Genomic DNA, 24268 nt, shown 5'->3' with positions numbered 1-24268 from the left:
CAAAATTTAAGATGTACTCACAAATAAGCCCCTCTAAACTCATTACTTACATCCAGTGCTTTCTGGAGTACAGGCCAACACTCTCTCAAATATTTTTCTCTGTATTTTGGGAACAGGATAGAGAAATTACTTTCTTCAAGTAATGGGTGCTTCATGTCTCCCTTCTTAAATTCTGGTATTGGAATATTCCAAGCATTTTCTACAGGTCCTGTTGGCAATTCTTGGCCTTCCTCTGTTTCATCATCAGCCATGTTGTACCTGTTCTATTATTCTGAAAAAAATCAATCAATCAATCAATCAATCAATAAAAAATACAACAAAAGTCAAATATGAATGAAATAGAACTTGAGTTAATATAACACATAACACACTTCTAATTCTAAGAAACAGGTCTTCAAAATTTAAAAGTACTTCAAGCTTATCAAAATCACAAATCCTTTGATTTTTACCAGAAAAATACTTATCATTACCCAACTACCATATATTATGCACTACCAAACTCATTGAGGTATGGTAAACACATTTAAAATTACTTTATTCTTGGCAAGACAGCGAATGTTAATCTATTTTCATATGCATACTACCTGGGGGAGTACCACAGACTCAGACTATACACCCTTCATAGACAGTCAGACAAAACTCATAATGCATAATCTCAAGCACTCATCTGCCTGTGGCCCTGATAACATAAGCAACATCCACCTAAAACACATTGGACCACAAGGTATACACGCACTCACAAACATTGCAAACTACAGCTATTCACACAACACTATACCCGACATCTGGAAGCATGGTAAAATAATCACCATTCCAAAACCGAACAAAGACCCAACAATCCCAACATCGCACCGCCCAATCACACTTCTCTGCACCCCCTCTAAAGTCATTGAATGCCTAATACTTAAACTTGTCACACCATATATTCCCCTTGCTGACTCACAACACGGTTTTAGGCCACTACACTCCACAAACACTCTTCTGACAAACCTCACACAAAGAATTTTAGATGGCATCAATTCAGATAGGCCCCACCACAGAACACTTCTTATAACATTGGACATTAGTAAAGCTTTTGATGCTATCCCCCGCCACAACCTAACAAATAAAATATATAACACAGACATGCACAATAACACCAAAAGATGGCTGGCCAATTATCTGGCAGACAGGAATGCTCATGTGTCATATAATGGCCAATCATCGCACATCAGAAACATTAAGAACGGAGTACCACAGGGCTCAGTTCTATCCCCCACATTATTTAATCTATACATGCATGACTTACCCACACCAGACACCTCAGAAATACAAATCTCTTCCTACGCAGATGACATAACAATCACATGCACACATCGTAACACAGACAAAGCTGCAGAAATAATCCAGCCTTACCTTGACACACTCAACACATGGTTCATCACAAACAGACTCAAAATAGCTCCAACCAAATCTACAGCAACACTTCTCACCAACTGGACAAAAGAACACAAATACATACCTCATCTCTACATCAACAACACTCTAATACCACACACAAACACACCAAAAATTCTTGGTGTAACATACGATACATCCATGTCTTTCAAACAACACCTCACAAACATAAAAAACAAATGCACACCTAGACTTAACGCACTTAAGTCAATCACTGGAACAACATTTGGACAAAACAAAGAAACTAATATAACAATATACAAACAATGCATACGCTCAGTGATGAATTATGCGAGTCCTGCATGGGCTCCTAATCTCAGTGAGACACACCACAACACCCTTCAAATCATACAAAACAAAGCCCTAAAAACAATTACAGGCTGCACAAATACAACACCTACAGACCATTTACACCATGAAACAAAAGTCCTCAAAGTCAAGGACCACCTCGACATGAGAGGCACACAAACACTTGCTGCAGGAACCACAAACACCCGCTACACTACATAGCAGAACACCCACACACACCAAGAAACATTAAAACTACACCCAAAGACCTTTATTACGCACAGATACTCTCTTCTCTTCCTCCACAACCACCAAATACCAGCCTCCGGAAACATATTCATAATCATATCACTCACCGCTCCATTAACACACTGAAAGACAACACACTGCTGCATGCCAGACCCCCTGATATCCACCCTTCTGAATCCTCTCTCCCACGAAAGGACAGAGTCCACTTGGCCAGACTGCGATGCGGTCACCACCCAGCACTTCTAAGCTACCAGAAGAGGCTGGACGACCGTGTTGTGAACAGCTGCCCAGGATGTAACACTTCACCCCATACCATACAACACATAATGGAAGACTGCATTATACACAATCATGCACGCAAACAACACAACATACACTCTATAAAGGATTTGTGGGAAAACCCAGTTTCGGCTGTGGCCTTCCTTGGGGAGACGGGACTGCTCGGACAGACAGTCTAGGGAACGACAACAACAACAAGAACAACCCCTCTCCATAACAGCAGACATTTGCGGTGCAGTAGATCAGTGTTGCATATATGCAACTTCTCAGTATGATTGAGCCAATTACACTCATTTCAATATACAGCCATTCCAATATACAAGAAAAAGATCACATATGTTTCTCACCATACATACAACCTTCCCAAACAGAATTAAGCCTCCATGGTGAGGTACTGAGGCTGCATCCAGGGGCATTTATTCAGGGTGTGCTAGGTATGCACTGCACACCTTCAGCCAGAGAGAGAAATTAGTTTTTTTCCTATCGGGTCGAATTATCGGATAACACTAATCGCCGATCAAACCCAAACAATGATGGTTTTTGCTCAAATACACAATTTTACAGGGTTGCAGAGTTGGAGTCAAAGTTCTAAGAGTACTACAAGTTGGAGTCGGAAATTTTTATCCGACTGACTCCTTAAGTCCAATAAAATTATTTTTTTTAACATGGTTTCCCTGTTTGGTTTTACCAGTTGCACAATTTAGCAGTTTTTGTATGGTTTTGCTTTTATTTTTGGAGGCAATAGTGAGTGTGTGCAGTGTATATGTACACTAAGTGGTCTCTTCAGATGGAAACAAAAAACAATCCATCAATAATAAAAAAAAAAGAAAAATACACAATACTGACAAGCTATCGTTGTCAGTCTGGGTAAAAGTGTCTGTGGTCATGTATTTGTAGTTGTTTCCTGTAAGGAGAGTGAAACTATATATATAATGTGTGTATATATATATATATATACATATATATATGTATAAATATATATATACATATATAAATATATTATATATATATATATATATCATATTTTGTACTATACTGCAATGCTTCTACTTCAACATAAAATATTCTTGAAAGCTTTGTCTGCATTTTTACCATTACAGTAATTGCCGCGCGTGGATTCGGGGGTACCTACACACTGCATTCAGAAAACACTACATCCACACGCACGTTCTCACCATGGATGCCCATGTGTGGCAACACCGGGAAATCTCCTAGCCACGCCTTAGCGGTCATTTCTCGTTGCGCTGACTATAGTCTGACCGCACGTTTCGGCCCGATTTCCTGGGACAAAATATAGGTACCCCCGAATCCACGCGCGGCGCCACCGTCGACCATGTATTGTTTTCATGGCCATATGTTGCGGCCCACTAGCTTTTATTTAGTTCAATTTGAATGCTTCCCGCGCTTAGCGCATGCGCAAGATATTCAAATTACCTTGTTGTTTTGCAAGTGTAAGGCTAATTCTTGAAATAGAAACAAATTTTCAGCAATTTAAACGGAAATTTGGTTATCAAACTCGGCAACATAGTTTTCCGAGTAAAAATATTAAGGTAAGGAATCACTAAACATAATTTTAAGTTACATAAACAAGTTTATCAACCTATTTTCTCCCAGACATGAGAAGCTTAATATCGTTGAGCACTTCATGTTTGAGCTTAGCACCCCGGTATGTATCCATATCACCCATGAATCTGATGCGTCCAGTTCGTGTTTGATTTTGTTTACTTATTACCATTGACGACCAAAATCACACAATGACGGTTTTTGCTCAAATGCATAATTCATATATAAAAAATAGCATATGGTTGCATTATTTGACCTATTTTCTTTAAAATGTGTGATTTCCATGTAGAATGATCGAAGAGAAGTTACGTTTTTATCCTCTGCAAAATTATCAACCGGCAACCAACGCCGTCATTGTTTGGGTTTCGTCGGCGTTGGTTGTCGGCTGATAATTTTTCAGAGGATAAAAATGTAACTTCTCTTTGATCATTTTACGTGGAAATCATCCATTTTAAAGAAAATAGGTCAAATAATGCAACCATGTGCTATTTTTTATATATAAATTATGCATTTGAGCACAAACCGTGATTGTGTGGTTTTGGTCGGTGTTGGTCGACTTCGGTCGGCGTTTAGCGAGACCCACCATTGACAGCTTCATGGTTGCCATGAAAAGGCAAATATGGTATGATGGAGATGTCTCACATTGTTTTTGACATGCTCATGTGATTTGTTGATTCATAAAACCCAAGTATTCCGAATTTTAATCAAATTGGACCAGTGGTTTAGAGTTAATGTGTATTTCTTTACCGAAATCTTTACAAATTACCACCCTTAATTCTAACACTTTGTTATGGTAAAGTCTAGCCAAAAATGCGGGCTAAGAAAATAATTCAAAAAATCGTATCTCCCTTATTTTTTAAGCCATTTAAAAAATTTAAAAAGCATTTTGTTTCTAATAAAGTTGTCTTTCATATGCAACAATAATTTAAAGTTTTGTTTTTTGTGGGGGTACCTACAAAATAGGCCCAATTTAATTCCATTCAAAATGCAATATCTCGAGAACTAGGTCAGCTAGATGGATAATTCAAATTGCAATATACTCATAGCGACTTTTTGCATCCCATGAGAACTACTTCATCTCAAATATCAGGAATTCCATTTTCATGTTGACCTAGCTATCTAAACAAGACCACATATATTAGGTACCCCGGAATCCACGCGCGGCGCCACTGTCGACCATGTAATGTTTACGTCGCCATTTGTTGCGGACCACGAGCTTCCGATTAGTTTAATTTGAATGCTTCCCGCGTTCAGCGGATGCGCAAGATATTAAAATTACCTTGTTTTTTTGCAAGTGTATGCCCAATTCTTTAAATAGAAAATGTCTTCAGCGATTCGAACGGAAATTTGGTTATCAAACTCGGCAACATAGTTTTCCGAGTAAAAATATTAAGGTAAGGTATCACTAAATATTATTTAAATATACATAAACGTGTTTATCAACCTATTTTCTCCCGGATATGAGAAGCTTAAGAGCGTTGATCACTTAATGTTTGAGCTTAGGGTCATCACATATAGGCATATCACCCATGAATCTTATGCGTCCAGTTCGTATTTGATTTTGTTTACACATCACCATTGACGACCAAAACCACACAATGACGGTTTTTGCTCAAATGCATAATTTATATATAAAAAATAGCACATGGTTGCATTATTTGACCTATTTTCTTCAAAATGTGTGATTTCCATGTAAAATGATCGAAGAGAAGTTACGTTTTTATCCTCTGCAAAATTACTAACTGGCAACCAACGCCGACCAAACCCAAACAATGATGGCTTTTGCTCAAATGTATAATTTTAAATAAAAATTAGCATATGGTTGTATTATCTGACCTATTTTCTTTAAAATGTGTGACTTCCATGTAAAATCATCAAAGAGAAGTTACGTTTTTATCCTCTGCAAAATTACCAACCGCCAATTGCCGACCAACATCGACCAAAGCCAAAACCACACAATGACGGTTTTTGCCCAAATGCATAATTTATATAAAAAAAATAGCATATGGTTGCATTATTTGACCTATTTTCTTTAAAATGTGTGATTTCCATGTAAAATCATCAAAGAGAAGTTACGTTTTTGTCATGCAAAAGCCGTCATAGTTTGGGTTTGGTTGGCGTTGGTTGCCGGTTGGTAATTTTACAGAGGATAAAAGCGTAACTTCTCTTTGATCATTTTACATGGAAATCACACATTTTAAAGAAAATAGGTCAAATAATGCAACCATATGCTATTTTTTATATATAAATTATGCATTTGAGCAAAAACCGTGATTGTGTGGTTTTGGTCGGTGTTGGTCGACTTCGGTCGGCGTTTAGCAAGACCCACCATTGACAGCTTCTTGGTTGCCATGAAAAGGCAAATATGGTATGATGGAGATGTCTCACATTGTTTTTGACATGCTCATGTGATTTGTTGATCCATAAAACCCAAGTATTCCGAATTTTAATTAAGTTGGACCAGTGGTTTAGAGTTGATGTGTATTTCTTTACCGAAATCTTTACAAATTACCACCCTTAATTCTAACACTTTGTTATGGTCAAGTCTAGCCAAAAATGCGGGCTAAAAAAATATTGTATCTCCCTTATTTTTCAAGCTATTTCAAAAATTTAAAAAGCATTTTGTTTCTAATAAAGTTGTCTTTCATATGCAACAATAATTCAAGGGTTATTTGTTTTTTGAAAATTTTGTGGGGATACCTACATATATAAAATATACCAAGGTTGGATGCTGTAGTGGTGTTAATGTGCAGGTTGCAGCCCCTATGCACCGAGAGGTCAGCAGGAAAATTTGTACTTGTAGAGATCTTCTCCAGTAGACAATTCTTTCCCGATTTGGTGCACTTATGTGTTTCTCATACACTCTTACTCTTAACTCTACAATTCTTATTCTGGTGTGGGAACTGTCCGGGCTGACATTCAACAACAGTATTAATTATATTTGCAGTCAACTTACTTCCACAATATATATTAATATTCTAAATAATACAGTTTTTAATTTTGCTGCTTCCAGATTTCAGTAATTACTATAGGTCCAGTATTTAGCAAATATCACTTATTTTCTCACGCGTTCGGGATTGTTATTTAGTTGATCACATGTTAGGGATACATAAGGTAAAAACAAAACTTTCAATAAATTAATTCTCAATTTCAAATTATATATGACATTAGATTTAAATAATATTAAATATATGTATCATATCAATACAAATTAAAAAAAATTCAAGGCATTTCTAATTATCACCAGCAGTACATTTGTTGTCTTGTCTATACAAAATGTGCTTAATTCTAATATAATCGTAAAGTTATAATAGTTAGTCATATATTTGGTTGTATAAGTTAAATACGAAAATATTTTAGACGTCTAAAATATAATGCCGTGGGATATTAACAACATGTGGTCCACTGTCGAGACTGCACGCTAAAGATTTGGGGATGAGTCGTATTGTTTGTTGTAATAGGAAAGAAACTATATAGTATACAGGACCTGAGACAAGAAGAATATTACAATGGGTCGGATGTTAAAAAAGGTAAGATAAATGTATATCGAATAATGAGTAAGTATTTATTTGAATAATTTAAGAGGCGGTCTCATGAGATCGTAGTCCGTGTTAGGAATAAGTTAGGTACGGGCACACACACAAAAAAAAAAACTGAAATTCAACTGCATGTTACTTTACCACAATAACATGCAGCCAATACCCAAGATAGGCTTACCGGTCAAAACGTCCCCGGGTCATAACGTCCTCGGGTCAAAACGTCCCCGGGTGAGGCCAAAACGTCCTAGGGTCAAAATGCCCCCCGGTCAATACGTCCTAGGGTCAAAATGCCCCCCGGTCAATACGTCCTAGGGTCAAAATGCCCCCCGGTCAATACGTCCTAGGGTCAAAATGCCCCCCGGTCAATACGTCCTAGGGTCAAAATGCCCCCCGGTCAATACGTCCTAGGGTCAAAATGCCCCCCGGTCAATACGTCCTAGGGTCAAAATGAAAATGCCCCCCGGTCAATACGTCCTAGGGTCAAAATGCCCCCCGGTCAATACGTCCTAGGGTCAAAATGCCCCCCGGTCAATACGTCCTAGGGTCAAAATGCCCCCCGGTCAATACGTCCTAGGGTCAAAATGCCCCCCGGTCAATACGTCCTAGGGTCAAAATGCCCCCCGGTCAATACGTCCTAGGGTCAAAATGCCCCCCGGTCAATACGTCCTAGGGTCAAAATGCCCCCCGGTCAATACGTCCTAGGGTCAAAATGCCCCCCGGTCAATACGTCCTAGGGTCAAAACTCCATTTAATTCTTCCCGTTATTACTAGCATTTTTTAAGTAAACGTAATCTAAAACCAACAGTCCTTGTCATTTGTACCATAGATTACGACTGAATTCGCGCTGCACGGCGTAGAAATCTTCATAAATATACAGGCTACAGGACTGTTTTTGCTGCGTTTGACTATCTGTATTTACTAGCTAGGTCAATATGAAAATTGAATTCCTGATATTTGAGCTGAAGTAGTTCTCATGGGATGCAAAAAGTCGCTATGAGTATAATGCAATTTGAATTATCCATCTAGCTGTCCTAGTTCTCGAGATATTGCATTTTGAATGGCTTCAGGAAAGGTCGATCATGCCTTTCAAACCTACTGGCACACAATGACTGGCTACTACGGAACCTGTCGGAGGGGAGAAATGTTGACGTAGTATTCCTAGATTTTGCTAAAGCCTTCGACAAGGTGGACCACGGTGTCCTCCTCCATAGATAAGGCAAGGGATCTAGGAATCTCAGGGAAGCTAGGAGTCTGGCTCTACAACTTTCTGACAGACCGTACACAAACAGTCGCAGTTGATGGTGTGAAGTCAACCGAATCCAAGGTAATAAGCGGAGTACCACAAGGATCTGTGCTTGGCCCCCTCCTATTCCTTGTCCATATGAATGACATAAATAGTAGGGTGGACTCAACCCTCCTGTCTTTTGCCGATGATACACACATCAGCCATGCTATGCGGGAAAGTGGGGATGTGCAACATCTACAAGACGATCTCAACTCAGTTTATGCATGGGCCAACAACAGCAACATGCAATTCAACGAAGAGAAGTTCGAAGTCTTGAGATATGGCACAAATCAAGGCATTAAAGACGACACTGAGCTGCACACGGAGAGAGGTATGAAAATCACACCCAAAGCCCATGTGAAAAGCCTGGGCATTCACTTAAGTGATGATGCCACTTTCCAACACCACATCATGCAGTCAGTAAATAGAGCAAGAGGGATGGCCAGCTGGGTCCTAAGGACCTTCTCCTCAAGAGAGGTTCAAGTGATGCTTACCCTCTGGAAGTCGCTTATCCAACTGATACTGGACTATTGTAGCCAACTCTGGTCACCACACAAACGCGGAGACATCCAGATGCTTGAAGCTGTCCAACGGAACTACACCAGGCGCATCAAAGGGATGCAAGATCTCAACTATTGGGATCGCCTGGGAGCACTAGGCCTATACTCTCAACAGAGGAGGAGAGAAAGATACAGGGCCATTTACACATGGAAAATCCTTGAGGGACTTGTTCCGGACCCCACGCCCTCTACAATCGAGCCATACCACAGTATAAGGCATGGGCGCAAATGTGAGAGACAAACTCTCCCATCAAGAGCCCCGGTAAGGATTAAGACCCTACTGGCAACCAGCCTAGGCCATGAGGGTCCAAAAATCTTCAACGCCCTCCCAAAAGAGGTGAGAGAGAAAACTAAATGCTCGGTGGACAGCTTCAAACATGCACTGGACAGGTTCCTGCGGAAGGTGTCAGACGAGCCTCCAGTGCCAGGCTACACTGCCATCAGTAGGTTCTCTCAAAACACACTACCAGACCAACTGACCCTCGCGAGGAAGGACAACAGGACTGGCAGCAGCGGTAGTCCACTACGGCTGTGAGGATCGACCTCAGAACTTCACTAAGTAAAGTAATTAAATCGGGCCTATTTTGTCCGAGGAAAACGGGCCGAAACGTGCGGTCTGACTAATCGCCGATCAAACGTAAACAATGACGGTTTTTACTGACAGGCACAATTTTATAGAAAAATTTAGCATATGGTTGCATTATTTGACCTATTTTCTTTAAGATGTAAGATTTCCATGTAATTTGATCATAGAATTACGTTTTTATCCTCTGCAAAATTACCCACCACAGCTACGAATACCATCAAATTACATGAAAATCACGCATTTTAAAGAAAATTGTTTGAATAATTCAACTATATGCAAGCTATTACACTGATAACACAATAGTAACAAACTTAATAGTGTAGTTTGATCCATACCACCAGTGGTCATAGATAGCGGGCAGGACGAATCGTAGCTGTGGTCCGTAATATTACGGAGGATAAAAATATAACTTCTCTTTGCTCAAATTACATTAAAATCACACATTTTAAAGGAAATAGTTCAAATAATTCAACTGTAAGTCTATTACACTAATAACATAATAGTAAGAAACTTAATAAGAGTGAAGTTTGATCCATACCACCAGTGATAGATAAGATGCGGGATGGATGTTGATGTTGTTATCCGATAGAAAAAAAACTAATTAAAACCACCGATTTCTCAGCTCTACCGTAACACACTGCCTTTATTTTGGTATTAGAATAATCCGCGAGACTAGTAGTTTTCGCCTATTTTGGTTAGTTGCCAGCACTCTGAATTTATTTAGCTCATTTTTTACGCTGAAACATAAACCTATTTTCGATTTACTGCTGAATGCAAGCCGCCATGTTTATCTTATGTTTTTATGTACCGACATGTAACTGATGATGTAATTGTTTGAAATTTACTACGATCGTAGTAAATACACTCGCATAACATTTGTATGAATGAAATTTCCTGCGGTATGTAAATTTGGCCGTTTGCATAGCGTGCGCATACAATGGCGCTTATTGTGCTCGTCATCGACGGTGGCGCCTCTGGTGGTGTTTGACCTACCTATATTTACCTAGTTGTATTTTACGGGAAGGGGAGCTATGCTCGTGGTGTCCCGTCTTCATATCTCATTTTATCTAAACTTTTTTTTAATTTATGTATTGTTTTTGCACACACCACTTTCTCATCTAACTTGTTCCAACTGTCTATTACTCTGTGAGGAAAGCTGTGTTTGCCTATATGTGTATTTTTTTGGTGTATTTACCTAGTTGTATTTTGCGGGAAGGGGAGCTATGCTCGTGTTGTCCCGCCATTGTATCTCTCAGTGTCTAGTTTGCTTTTAAACTCGTGAATGGTTTTTGCGCTTACTATTTCATTATCCAGTTTGTTCCAAGTGTCTAAAACTCTATGTGGAAAACTGTTTTTCTTCAGTTCTCTTCTATAGCTGTGTTTTCTTAATTTCCTTCCATGTCCTCTTGTGTTTCTCTTGTCCCAGTTTAGTAATTCTTCTCTATCAAGTATCTCTGTGCCTTTCATGATTCTGTAGATGGTCAGTAGGTCTCCTCTCTCTCTTCTTTGCTCCAGTGTCGGTAGCTCCAGTTTAGCCAATCTCTCCTCGTATGATAGGTTTGCAAGTGCAGGTGCCATTTTTTTAGCTGCTCTTTGGATTCTTTCTATTTTCTTTGTTCTTTTTGGTACTGGGGGACCACAATGTCGCCGCATACTCTAGTCTAGGCCTTATCAATGTAACCAAATTTTTTTTTATCATGTCTTCGTCCAGGCAAGCAAAAGCCGCTTTTATTGATCTTAGCAAGTTGTAAGTCTCCCCGACAATTTTGTTAATCTGTGTATCATAGGACAAGTCGTTTGTGATAATAACTCCCAAGTCTTTTTCGGATCCTACTTTCTTTACTTCCTTGGTTCCAATTGTATAATTTCTTGATATTCTGTTTTTGCTTTTTCCAAACTCCATTATGCTACACTTCTTAGTATTAAAATCCACTTCCCATTTCTGACTCCAGTTCCATACCCTATTCAGATCTTCTTGCAGTGCTTCACAGTCCTTATCAGTTTCTACTTTCCTTAACCTCTTCCATACGGTGCCGCATACGTAGGCGTCATGAGGACCAAGTGGATACGCGAGGCTTTCATATCGGTGTCTTGATTATATTTATTGTAGTTGCCCCTCCGTAATGACATACTCTCTAAACTGTCTGTAATCACATTTTCTATGGTTATCAAAATTCACGGGTGAAAGAGAGAACGATCGATATAAGCGGTGACTATATTTTATGATGCGAGTATTATTACGACACGTCGTACGGCTGGCATCGGCTGCTGCCCACGAGATTTAAGGCCCGTACTGAAGAGGTTAACAGTTTGGCGTCATCAGCAAAGAAGCTCATGTAACTATTCACGCCCTCATCCATATCATTCATATAGATAACAAACATTATTGGAGCCAGTACAGATCCTTGCGGTACTCCACTGATCACCTCTTTCCAATCTGAATATTTTTCTCTGAGCACTACTCTCATCTTTCTTCCAGTCAGGAAGTCCTCCATCCATTTTAGTAGGTTCCCTTGTATTCCTCCTATGTGTTCCAGTTTTTTTAGTATTTTTCTGTGTGGTACTTTGTCAAATGCTTTTTGCAAGTCTAGGAATGCACAATCAGCCCATCCGTTTCTTTCTTGCACTATGTCTATTAGTCTTGAGTAGAAGCATATCAAGTTTGTGGTGCATGATCTACCTTGTCTGAACCCAAATTGTCTTGGGTTTAATATGTTGTTATCTTCCAGGTGTTTTACCCATCTATTCTTGATGATTTTCTCACAAATTTTGGCTATAGTGCTTGTTAGTGATACTGGTCTATAGTTGGTGGGTTCTTCCTTGTTTCCTCCTTTATATATTGGTACAATGTTAGCATTTTTCCAGTCATTAGGTATCTTTCCTTCCTTGAGTGAGCTATTTATTATGATGTGTATTTTGTCCGTTAGCTCTTCTTTGCATTCTTTTAGAATCCAATTTGCAATTCCATCCGGGCCATGTGATTTTCTGACGTCCAGTTTTGATAGATGTTCTGATATTTCTTTTTGTGATGTAAATTCACTCATGTGGGGAGAATGTTTGTTATTATCTACGTCCCAATTTTGTATTTTCTCTCTGGTGAAGACAGATTTAAAGTGGTTGTTCATGATTTCGGCCATCTCTAATTCTTCTGTGTATTGTATATTTCCTTGGCGTAGTTTCACTAGTTCCTGTTTGGTTTTAAGTTTACCATTTACATACCGGTAGAATAGCTTGGGCTGATCTTTGCATTTATCTATAATATCCTTCTCATGGTTCCTTTTCTCCTCTCTTCTCACATTAACATACTCATTTCTATAGTTTATATAAATTCGCCATTTGCTTTGGTTTTTGTCTTTTCTCCACCTTTTCCAAGCTTTGTCCCTTCTGTCTTTTGCCTCACTGCATCTTTTGTCTTGGTACATGCCTGTTTACCCCTTCATTGTAATTATCCAGCAGTATGTTCAATTTCTCTTCCACTGTTGTCTCTTCCATATAGAATATTTCCCAGTTTGCATTCTGGAAGAACGTCTTTAGTTTTGCAAAGTCTGTTTTGTTGTACATCAATCTTCCTTTCCTATGCTTTTCGCTCCTCTTCATCTCTATTTCTTCCTTTAGTACAGTTTCGATGAGTACATGGTCACTCTTTCCAATTGGTGTCTTGTAGAGGACTTTGTCCACTATTTCATGTTCCGTTGTAAATATTAAATCTAGTTTTGATGGCTCTTCATTGTTTCTGTACCTTGTGTTTTCACTGATCCACTGGGTCATTGTGTACTCCATGGTCATGTCTAGCAGTACATTGCCCCACACGTCGTCATCTCGTACTGTCATGTTGTCCCAACAAATTTCTTTGCAATTGAAGTCTCCCATAATTACTAGGTTACCCTTACCCATTAGTATCTCATTTAGTGATTTTCTTGTATCTTCTAGCATTTTTGTGTGTTCGTTTTCTTTCCAAGCATTCGTTCTTGGGGGCACATAGGGCACCACAAACTTTCTACTTTTCATATTCTTGCCTTTGACTTTTATCATGATCAGTTCAACATTACCTTTGCCCTCTGCAATTTTTGTCATGTTTAGGTCTTTCTTGGCCAAGAACATGATTCCCCCTCCCTGCTTTTTGTCCCTGTTTCTTATCCAGTAATTGTATAGCCCTTGTCCAATATCAATAGATGGTATTTCTCCTCTTAGTTTAGTCTCTACAATTCCCATTATGTCTGGTTTTTCTTCTAACAGATAATCATTGAGTTCGTTCAGACCTGAAATTAATCCGTCAATGTTAGTGTAGGCCACTTTTAATTTTCTTCCTTCTCCATTATCTTTTCTGTCCTTGGTGTTTTCGTTTTGATGTGCCACTGTTTCAATCTCATGTCGATTACTCTCCAATGGAAATCTTTGCATTCTGTGTGTGCATGTGCCCTCGTGCATAAACTTGGTGGTAATTAAATATTCGCATATAATATAAATTTAATGTTTTTCTCTTCCAATTTCGATTTCTTTCTCTTGACTATCTGTGTTTGTTGCTTCTCTCGTGTTTTTATTTTCCCAACAATTTTCTCTCTGCATTATCCACTCTAATTTACATCACTGTTAATACATTTCAAACATAACTGCGAGTTATCATTTGTCATCTTATAGATTTACTAATTCTTTTTGTTTCCAAAAATTAAAAAGCAAAAAATCGGATCTTGCACTAAAGATCGATGATCAAAAAAATCAAAGGAAAGACGGTCTCACTAAACGTCGACCAAACCCAAACAATGACAGCTTTTGCTCAAATGCATAATTTTATATAGAAATTAGTATATGGTTGCATTATTTGACCTATTCTTTAAAACGTGTGATTTCCATGTAAGACGATTAAAGAGAAGTTACGTTTTTATCCTCTGCAAAATTACCAACGCCGACCAAACCCAAACAATGACGGCTTTTGCCCAAATGCATAATTTTATATAAAAATTGGCATATGGTTGCATTATTTGACCTATTTTCTTTAAAATGTGTGATTTCCATGTAATATGATCAAAGATAAGTTACGTGTTTATCCTCTGCAAAATTATCAACCGCCGACCATTAAGTGAGTCGGACGGCGTTCGTAGCTGTGGTTGGTAATTTTGCAGATAAAAACGTAAATTCTCTTTGATCATATTACATGGAAATCACACATTTTAAAGAAAATAGGTCATATAATACAACCATATGCTAATTTTTTAATTTCAAAAGAATGTGCAATCCTATCAACACTGTGCTTTGCCCACTTTATAGATTATGATTCAGAGAGAACTTCATATTGACAAACTTAACTGTTTCTATTGGAAAGATGCAAAACCAGAATGAAAAAAATATATACTTCGGAGTAAATAATTGGCGGTAGCCGATGTCAATTATATCTTATCGTATCCAGCACTTGCAAAACAGCGCAGTCATGGAAAGAATTATTTTTTCTGGAACTGAAACATTGGAATGATAGTAAATGAAAAGACATTGTTCTGTTGTTGGACTTCCAATGGGCCGCGAATATTTCTTATTTTCACGTTTTGGGGAGAGTTTTAGTCTCCTTAATTACAGATTAGATATGGTTTATCAATTATTTTCATCGTTGAACAGACAAGTACGTTGCAGAACGGGGACGTTTTGGTACTACCACACCGGGGACATTTTGACCCGGGGACGTTTTGACTGGATACCAGTTAGCTAGGTCAACATGAAAATTGAATTTCTGATATTTTAGCTGAAGTAGTTTTCATGGGATGCAAAAAGTCGCTATGAGTACAGTGCAATTTGAATTATCCATCTAGCTGTCCTAGTTCTCGAGATATTGCATTTTGAATGGAATTAAATCGGGCCTATTTTGTCCCAGGAAATCAGGCCGAAATGTGCGATCTGACTAATCGCCGATCAAACGTAAACAATGACGGTTTTTACTGACAGGCACAATTTTATAGAAAAATTTAGCATATGGTTGCATTATTTGACCTATTTTCTTGAAGATGTGTGATTTCCATGTAATTTGATCAAAGAATTACGTTTTTATCCTCTGCAAAATTACCCACCACAGCTGTGAATGCCATCAAATTACATGAAAATCACACATTTTAAAGAAAATAGTTTGAATAATTCAACTATATGCAATCTATTACACTAATAACACAATAGTAACAAACTTAATAGTGTAGTTTGATCCATACCACCAGTGATCATAGATAGCGGGCAGGACAAATCGTAGCTGTGGTCCGTAATATTACGGAGGATAAAAACGTAACTTCTCTTTGATCAAATTACATGAAAATCACACATTTTAAAGAAAATAGTTCAAATAATTCAACTATAAGTCTATTACATTAATAACATAATAGTAAGAAACTTAATAGAGTGAAGTTTGATCCATATCACCAGTGATAGATAAGATGGCGGGATGGATGTTGACATTGTTGTTATCCGATAATCCGACCCGATTGAAAAATAAAACTAATTAAAACCACCGATTTCTCAGCTCTTCTGTAACACGCTGCCTTTATTTTGTTATTAGAATAATCCGCGAGACTAGTAGTTTTCGTTTATTTTGGTCAGTTGCCAATACACTGAATTTATTTAGCTCATTTTTTACGCTGAAACATAAACCAATTTTCGATTTACTGCTGAATGCAAGCAGCTATGTTTATCTTATGTTTTTATGTACCGACATGTAACTGATGATGTAATGGTTTGAAATTTACTACGATCGTAGTAAATACACTCGCATAGCATTTGTATGAATGAAATTTCCGGCGGTATGTAAATTTGGCCATTTGCATGGCGTGTGCATAAAATGACGCGCTATTGTGCTCGTCATCGACGGTGGCGCCTCTGGTGGTGTTTGACCTACCTAGATTAGTCGATTGGCGTTGGGGCTGGTGTATCCTGGTGTTGGCAGCTGGTCTGGTATTTTGGCCAACCATATATCCAGATGTTTTTTGAAGGTGTCTGGAGACACCCCTGTTATGTTTCTCAGTTGAGGCGGGATGCAGTTGAACAATCTTGGACCACTGAACGAGAAGCTGTTATGTATTCTGGACTTGATGCTCAGTGTTGATCTGGGAGTGGTCCTCACATAACACAGCCTCCCTCTTCTTTGGTGGACTGTTACTTGAATACCAGTGTTGGGCACCCTCTTTTCTAACACCTTCCAGATGTAGATGATGATGTAGCGTTCCCTGCGCCGTTGAAGAGAAAACAGCTGCAACTCCTTCAGCCTCTCCCAGTAGTTCAGTTCCTGGAGCCCATGTATTTTGTTGGTGAAGGTCCTTTGGGGCCCTTCAATCTCCGTGATTTCTGATATTTTCTGGGGAGACCAGAGTTGGCAGCAGTATTCTAGGTGTGGTAAAACTAATGATTTCCACAGGGTCAGCATACATCTTGGACTTCTTGTCTGGAAGGTACGTAGGATCCACCCTGATAGATGCCTTGCTTTTAATGTTGTTTGGTTTATGTGATGATAGAAGGAGGCATCACTGCTCATACTCACTCCCAGATCTTTCATTACATCCTTTGCAATGATCTTTTGTTGGCCACTTATCTCCGTTCAGTGCCATGTTGTTCTCCTCTGCCCACCTCAGGATTTCATTAAGGTCTTGCTGCAGGTTATCGTTATCTTGTTGTGTACGGATCTTCAATTCGATTCGCGTGTCATCGGCGAAGGAGGTAGCTGTAGTGTTTAAGGTCTCTGTCTATGTCCCCTATCATGATGAGGAACAGTAAGGGACCCAGTACAGTATCTTGGGGAACACCGCTAATAACACTGCTTGCCTGTGAAGGATTTCCCTGTACGTTGACTCGCTGTTTCCTATCAGATAAGAAGCTGTGTAGCCATTTACCTAGGACTCCGCATATTCCAAGCGCTCGTATTTTGTGTAAAAGGATCCCGTGGTCCACCTTATCGAACGCTTTTGCAAAGTCAAGGTATATGACATCGACGTTGTCCCCATCTTTGGTGTCGTCCAGTATTCTATCATAGTGAGCAAGTAGTTGCGAGAGGCATGAGCGTCCTTGTCTGAATCCATGTTGGCCATTGTTAAATGCCTCTATGGTTTCCAGATATTTAATGATTGCTTTCCACACTACTCTTTCCATTATTTTTATTGAATGGGATGTTAGTACCACTGGCCTGTAGTTTTTGGGCAATGCCCTTGCTACCCCCTTTGTGTATTGGGGTGATTGTGCCATATTTGAGGGCTTGTAGCACATGTCCTGCTTGTAGAGACATATTCCATAGCAGTTTCAGGGGTAGTGCTAGCTGATGTTTGCAGTTCTTTAGCAGTTGGGCATGGAAGCCATCTGGTCCTGCTGCTGCATTTGGTGCGATCTTGTTGATGGCCACTATTATTTCTTCTGTAGAGATCTCTACTGAAGATAATTGGTGTGGCGTCACCTGGGGTTCTTTTGCCCACATTGTGGAGTCACTTCGCCCACACTGTTAAGTCATTTCGCTCACACACACACACACACATCCGTTTTTGTTATTGACTGGACATGTGATTTTCTAAGTGTATTTACCTAGTTGTATTTTACGGGAAGGGGAGCTATGCTCGTGGGGTCCCATCTTCATATCTCATTTTATCTAAACTATTTTTAAATTCATGTATTGTTTTTGCACACACCACTTTCTCATCTAACTTGTTCCAACTGTCTATTACTCTGTGAGGAAAGCTGTTCTTTTTCAAATCTCTTCTATAGCTGTCTTTTTTTATTTTCTTTCCGTGTCCTCTAGTATTTCTGTCATCCCATTTTATCAGATTCTCTCTGTCAGTAATTTCTATGCCTTTCATGATTCTGTAAATAGCTATCAAATCTCCTCTCTTCTTTGCTCTAGTGTCTGTAGTTTAAGTTTTTCTAGTCTCTCTTCATATGATAGTTTTGAGAGTGTTGGTGCCAATTTTGTAATTGCTCTTTGTATTCTTTCAAGTTTTTTTATACATTTTTTTGTACTTGGTGACCATATCGTTGCTGCATATTCCAATCTTGGTCTTATCAGGGTGATTAGGATTTTCTTCACCATTTCTTCATCCAGGTATGTAAATGCAACTTTGATTGTTCTTATTTATATGTTTCTCAGGTGACATATTATTCATAACAATGACTCCCAGGTCCTTCTCATTTTCTACATTTTTTATTCCTTCTCCCAATTTATATGCTCCTGTTATTCTGTTTTTGCTTTTTCCAAATTCCATTATACTACACTTTTTTGTATTGAACTCCATCTCCCACTTCCTACTCCATTCTTGTACTTTATTTAGATCTCTCTGTAGTGATTCACAATCTTCTTCAGTTTTCACTCTTTTCAGTAGTTTTGCATCATCTGCAAAGAAGCTCATATAGCTTTCTATTCCTTCATCCATATCATTAATATATATAGCAAACATTATTGGGGCCAGAACTGTTCCCTCCGGAACATCGCTTATTACTTCATCCCATTTTGAGTGTTGGTTTCTTATCACTACTCTCATTTTTCTTTCTTGCAAAAAGTCCTCCATCCAATTTAGTAGTTTGCCCTGTACTCCTCCTTCAGTTTCTAATTTCTTAAGCAACTTCTTATGTGGTACTTTGTCAAAAGCTTTCTTTAGATCTAAAAATGCACAGTCCGCCCATCCATCTCTTTCCTGTATTATATCTATTAGCCTTGAATAGAAACATATTAAATTGGTGACGCATGATCGTCCTTGTCTGAATCCAAATTGCCTTGGATTTAACACTGTTTTTTTTTCTAAATATTTTACCCATCTACTTTTGATAATTCTTTCACAAATTTTTGCTATTGTACTTGTTAGAGAGACTGGTCTATAGTTGGTAGGTTCTTCTTTATTTCCTCCTTTGTATATAGGTACTATATTTGCTTTTTTCCAATCTTCTGGAACTTTTCCTTCTTTCAAGAAACTATTTAGTATGCTATGTATTTTATCTGCCAGTTCATTCCTGCATTCTTTTAGCATCCAGTTTGCTATTTCATCTGGTCCATGCGATTTTCTGACATCAAGATTACTCAAGTGTGTTAATATTTCATTCTTTGTTACTTCTATTTCTTCCATAGGGGGGACTTTCTCTTTCCATTCGTTCTCTTCAGGTTGTATGTTCTCCCTTGTAAACACTGATTTAAAATGTTTGTTCATAATTTCCGCCATTTCCATTTCCTCAGTGTATTCAACTCCCTCTTGTCTTAATTTCTCCAAGTCTTGTTTGTTTTTCAGTTTATTGTTTACAAATCTGTAGAATAGTTTCGGTTGATCTTTACACTTTTCTATGATATCTTTTTCATATTTTCTCTTTTCTTCTCTGCACATTTGTACATATTCATTTCTATAGCAGGTATATATTTTCCATTTTTCAGGTCTTCTGTATTTTTTCCATCTGGTCCAGGCTTTGTCTCTTTTGTCTTTTAACTCCCTACAGCTTTTGTTGTACCAGCATTTTACATATTCTTTTTCTTGTTTTTGTCTTGGGACATACTTTTCCACTCCTTTTTTGTAAATTTTTGTCAAAATATTCCATTTCTCTTCTACTGTTGTTTCTTCTTTGTATATTTCTTCCCAGTTTTCCTTTTGAAAGAATTCTCTTATTTTATCAAAGTTTGTTTTTTCATACATCATTCTTCCTTTTCTATATTGTTCATTTCTTTTCATATATTTTTCTTCATTAAGTTCCAGTTCAATCAATATGTGGTCACTTTTACTTATTGGTGTTTTATATTAAATTTTGTCCACTATTCTAGGTTCGGATGTAATTACTAGGTCTAGTTTTGATGGCTCTTCTTCATTTCTATACCTAGTGTTCTCCTGTATCCATTGTGTCATTGTATGGTCAGTAACCATCTCGAATAGAGCGTTTCCCCATGAGCCGTCTCCACCCTTTACTGTCATTTCTTCCCAGCAGATTTCTTTGCAATTAAAGTTGCCCATCATAACTATTTTTCCTCCCTCTTCCATTATCTTGTTTAATGTTATCTTTGTGTCCTCTAACATACTTTTATGTTCACTCTCTTCCCATGAGGCTGTTTTTGGGGGCACATAATTTATCACAAACTTTCTGTTCTTCTTATCTCTGTCTTCTACTTCCATCATTATCATTTCTACTGTATTCTTTCCATATGTGACACCCTTCACGTTTATATCCTTCTTAGTCAGGAACATAACTCCACCCCCTTCCTTTTTCACTCTGTTTCTAATCCAATAATTATATGCATCATGTCCTACACTGTTGGGTGGTAGTGGACCTTTTAATTTTGTTTCTACAATTCCCATTATGTCTGGTTCTTTTTCTTTCAAATAATTATTCAGTTCATTCAATCCTGTTATTAATCCATCTATATTTGTGTAAGACACTCTTAGTTTTCTGCCACTTCCATTGTGTTCTCTGTTTCCCTTTTGTTTTTCTCTTGTATGTCGACTTTCTTTAGTTTCATATTCACTACTCTCCAATAGAATCTCTCTTTTTCTGACTCCGTTCTTATCTCGTTTTTTTCCTTTGCTTCAAGTCTTTTCTGTTTTTCTTCCTCTCTTTCCTCTTTATTCATTTCCCTTTTTATCCATACCTTTTTATATTGTTCACTTGTTGCTAGTTTCCCTGTTTTGGATAAGATATTCTCAGCCGTCGTTTGTGACCTGAATTTAATCTTGATTGGTCTGGTCTTGTCTGTACTATATTTCCCTAGACTGAATTTCTCTTCGATTTGTTTCATTATTTCTGGTTCATCTTCCTGAACTAATTCTAGTAAATTTCTTACTTTTTCATTTTCCTCTTTGATTCTTGTGGTTCTATCTGGGTTATGTTTCTCTTCCATTCCTAATATAATTATACATTTCTTTTTGTCTGCTAAGTCTCTTACTATATTCTCCTTCTGTCTCATCACTTTAATAACTGAGTTTTCAGTTTGTTCATTCATTTGTTGTCTGATTATGTCAGTGAATGCAACCTTGCTATTTTCATGAATTTTTTTCCAACCCTCCTTGTTCTCCTTATTATTCTCCTTTAAGACTTTATTCTCATCTTTTACTTCTTTTAACTGTTGTTTTAATTCTTCAATTTCCTTAGTTAAGTTTTTGTTCGCCCTCTCTAGTTCTTCCAATTTTTCAACTCTTCGTATAATACTGTCAACATTACCGAACCTACGCTCCAAGTCCTCGATCATCTTATCGACCTTCTCTTCTAGTCTTGTCAGTCGGGGGGGGGTTTGTGTCCCCCCCACCCTCTTTAAATCCCTGGAAAATATTCTCATCACTTTCTACTGTATTGCTCTTGTCTATACTTCTAATCTTTACATTTTTATTAGACATTTCGTCATCATCGGGAGGCCTTTTGTTTACCTTTCGCCTGTCTGCCTGGGCCAAGTCTACTCCTTCCTCATTTCCTTCCATTTCCCACAGTAATCCCTCCCCCTTTCCTCTTTCCCTACTTTCCTACTACTCCACGAGCAATTTCCCCCCCACCCTGTAAATACAATAGGCACTTCTCTTTGTGTTGGGATCCATAAACTTCAATTCTCTTCAGAATGTCTTCCAAGCCGTCCATTCGTTGGTGTGTGTGTATTTACCTAGTTGTATTTACCTAGTTGTATTTTACGGGAAGGGGAGCTATGCTCGTGGGGTCCCGTCTTCATATCTCATTTTATCTAAACTATTTTTAAATTCATGTATTGTTTTTGCACACACCACTTTCTCATCTAACTTGTTCCAACTGTCTATTGCTCTGTGAGGAAAGCTGTTCTTTTTCAAATCTCTTCTATAGCTGTCTTTTTTTATTTTCTTTCCGTGTCCTCTTGTATTTCTGTCATCCCATTTTATCAGATTCTCTCTATCAGTAATTTCTATGCCTTTCATGATTCTGTAAATAGCTATCAAATCTCCTCTCTCTCTTTGCTCTAGTGTCTGTAGTTTAAGTTTTTGTAGTCTCTCTTCATATGATAGTTTTGAGAGTGTTGGTGCCAATTTTGTAATTGCTCTTTGTATTCTTTCAAGTTTTTTTATACATTTTTTTGTACTTGGTGACCATATTGTTGCTGCATATTCCAATCTTGGTCTTATCAGGGTGATTAGGATTTTCCTCACCATTTCTTCATCCAGGTATGTAAATGCCACTTTGATTGTTCTTATTAAATTATAGGTTTCTCCAAAAATCTTATTTATATGTTTCTCAGGTGACATATTATTCATAACAATGACTCCCAGGTCCTTCTCATTTTCTACTCTTTTTATTCCTTCTTCTCCCAAATTATATGATCCTGTTATTCTGTTTTTGCTTTTTCCAAATTCCATTATACTACACTTTTTTGTATTGAACTCCATCTCCCACTTCCTACTCCATTCTTGTACGTTATTTAGATCTCTCTGTAGTGATTCACAATCTTCTTCAGTTTTCACTCTTTTCAGTAATTTTGCATCATCTGCAAAGAAGCTCATATAGCTTTCAATTCCTTCATCCATATCATTAATATATATAACAAACATTATTGGGGCCAGAACTGTTCCCTGCGGGACACCGCTTATTACTTCATTCCATTTTGAGTGCTGATCTCTTATCACTACTCTCATTTTTCTTTCTTGCAAAAAGTCTTCCATCCAATTTAGCAATTTACCTTGTATTCCTCCTTCATATTCTAATTTCTTAAGCAGCTTCTTATGTGGTACTTTGTCAAAAGCTTTTTTTAGGTCTAGAAATGCACAATCAGCCCATCCATCTCTTTCTTGTATTATATCTATTAGCCTTGAATAGAAACATATTAAATTGGTGACGCATGATCGTCCTTGCCTGAATCCAAATTGCCTTGGATTTAGTACGTTGTTTTTTTCCAAGTATTTTACCCATCTACTTTTGATAATTCTTTCACATATTTTTGCTATTGTACTTGTTAGAGAGACTGGTCTATAGTTGGTAGGTTCTTCTTTATTTCCTCCTTTATATATAGGTACTATATTTGCTTTTTTCCAATCTTCTGGAACTTTTCCTTCTTTTAAGGAACTGCTTATTATGCTATGTATTTTGTCTGCCAGTTCATTCCTGCATTCTTTCAGAATCCAGTTTGCTATTTCATCTGGCCCATGCGATTTTCTGACATCAAAATTACCCAAGTGTGTCAATATTTCATTCTTTGTTACTTCTATTTCTTCCATAGGGGGGACTTTTTCCTTCCACTCAATCTCTTCAGGTTGTATATTTTCCCTTGTAAACACTGATTTAAAATGTTTGTTCATAATTTCTGCCATTTCCATTTCCTCAGTGTATTCAACTCCTCCTTGTCTTAATTTCTCCAAGTCTTGTTTGTTTTTCAGTTTATTGTTTACAAATCTGTAGAATAGTTTTGGTTGATCTTTACACTTTTCTATAACATCTTTTTCATATTTTCTTTTTTCCTCTCTGCACTTTAGTACATATTCATTTCTATAACCAGTATATATTTTCCATTTTTCAGGTCTTCTGTCTTTTTTCCATCTGGTCCAGGCTTTGTCTCTTTTGTCTT

The 24268-nt window shown here is 37.8% G+C and overlaps 2 protein-coding genes across 6 annotated transcripts in view; one reads left to right on the top strand and one right to left on the bottom strand.

Moving 5' to 3' along the window:
* dbe (KRR1 small subunit processome component homolog dbe) overlaps window positions 1–6932 on the bottom strand; it is a 51508-nt gene extending 44576 nt beyond the window's left edge. The window contains exons 1-2 of one of the 5 annotated variants that reach the window (XM_076213796.1): window positions 6521–6932; window positions 51–271 (exon numbers count right to left, since the gene is read on the bottom strand). In XM_076213796.1, the coding sequence (XP_076069911.1) occupies window positions 51–251 (201 nt within the window). In that variant the 5' untranslated portion in view covers window positions 252–271; window positions 6521–6932. The remainder of the gene's footprint in view (window positions 1–50; window positions 272–6520) is intronic. The other 4 variants (XM_076213792.1, XM_076213795.1, XM_076213791.1 and 1 more) reach the window with 4 other exon arrangements.
* Window positions 6933–7188: 256 nt separating this feature from the next.
* Window positions 7189–24268, top strand: part of LOC143041764 (pescadillo homolog) — an 83026-nt gene continuing 65946 nt past the window's right edge. The window contains exon 1 of the mRNA XM_076213790.1: window positions 7189–7346. Within this exon, the coding sequence (XP_076069905.1) occupies window positions 7326–7346 (21 nt within the window). The 5' untranslated portion in view covers window positions 7189–7325. The remainder of the gene's footprint in view (window positions 7347–24268) is intronic.

Source organism: Oratosquilla oratoria, chromosome 32 (genome assembly GCF_046742065.1).
Source record: "Oratosquilla oratoria isolate Oo_2021 chromosome 32, ASM4674206v1, whole genome shotgun sequence".
NCBI classification, from domain to species: Eukaryota; Metazoa; Arthropoda; class Malacostraca; order Stomatopoda; family Squillidae; genus Oratosquilla; species Oratosquilla oratoria.
Note: the sequence above shows the minus strand (reverse complement) of the source record. Positions and strands in the feature narration are given on the sequence as shown.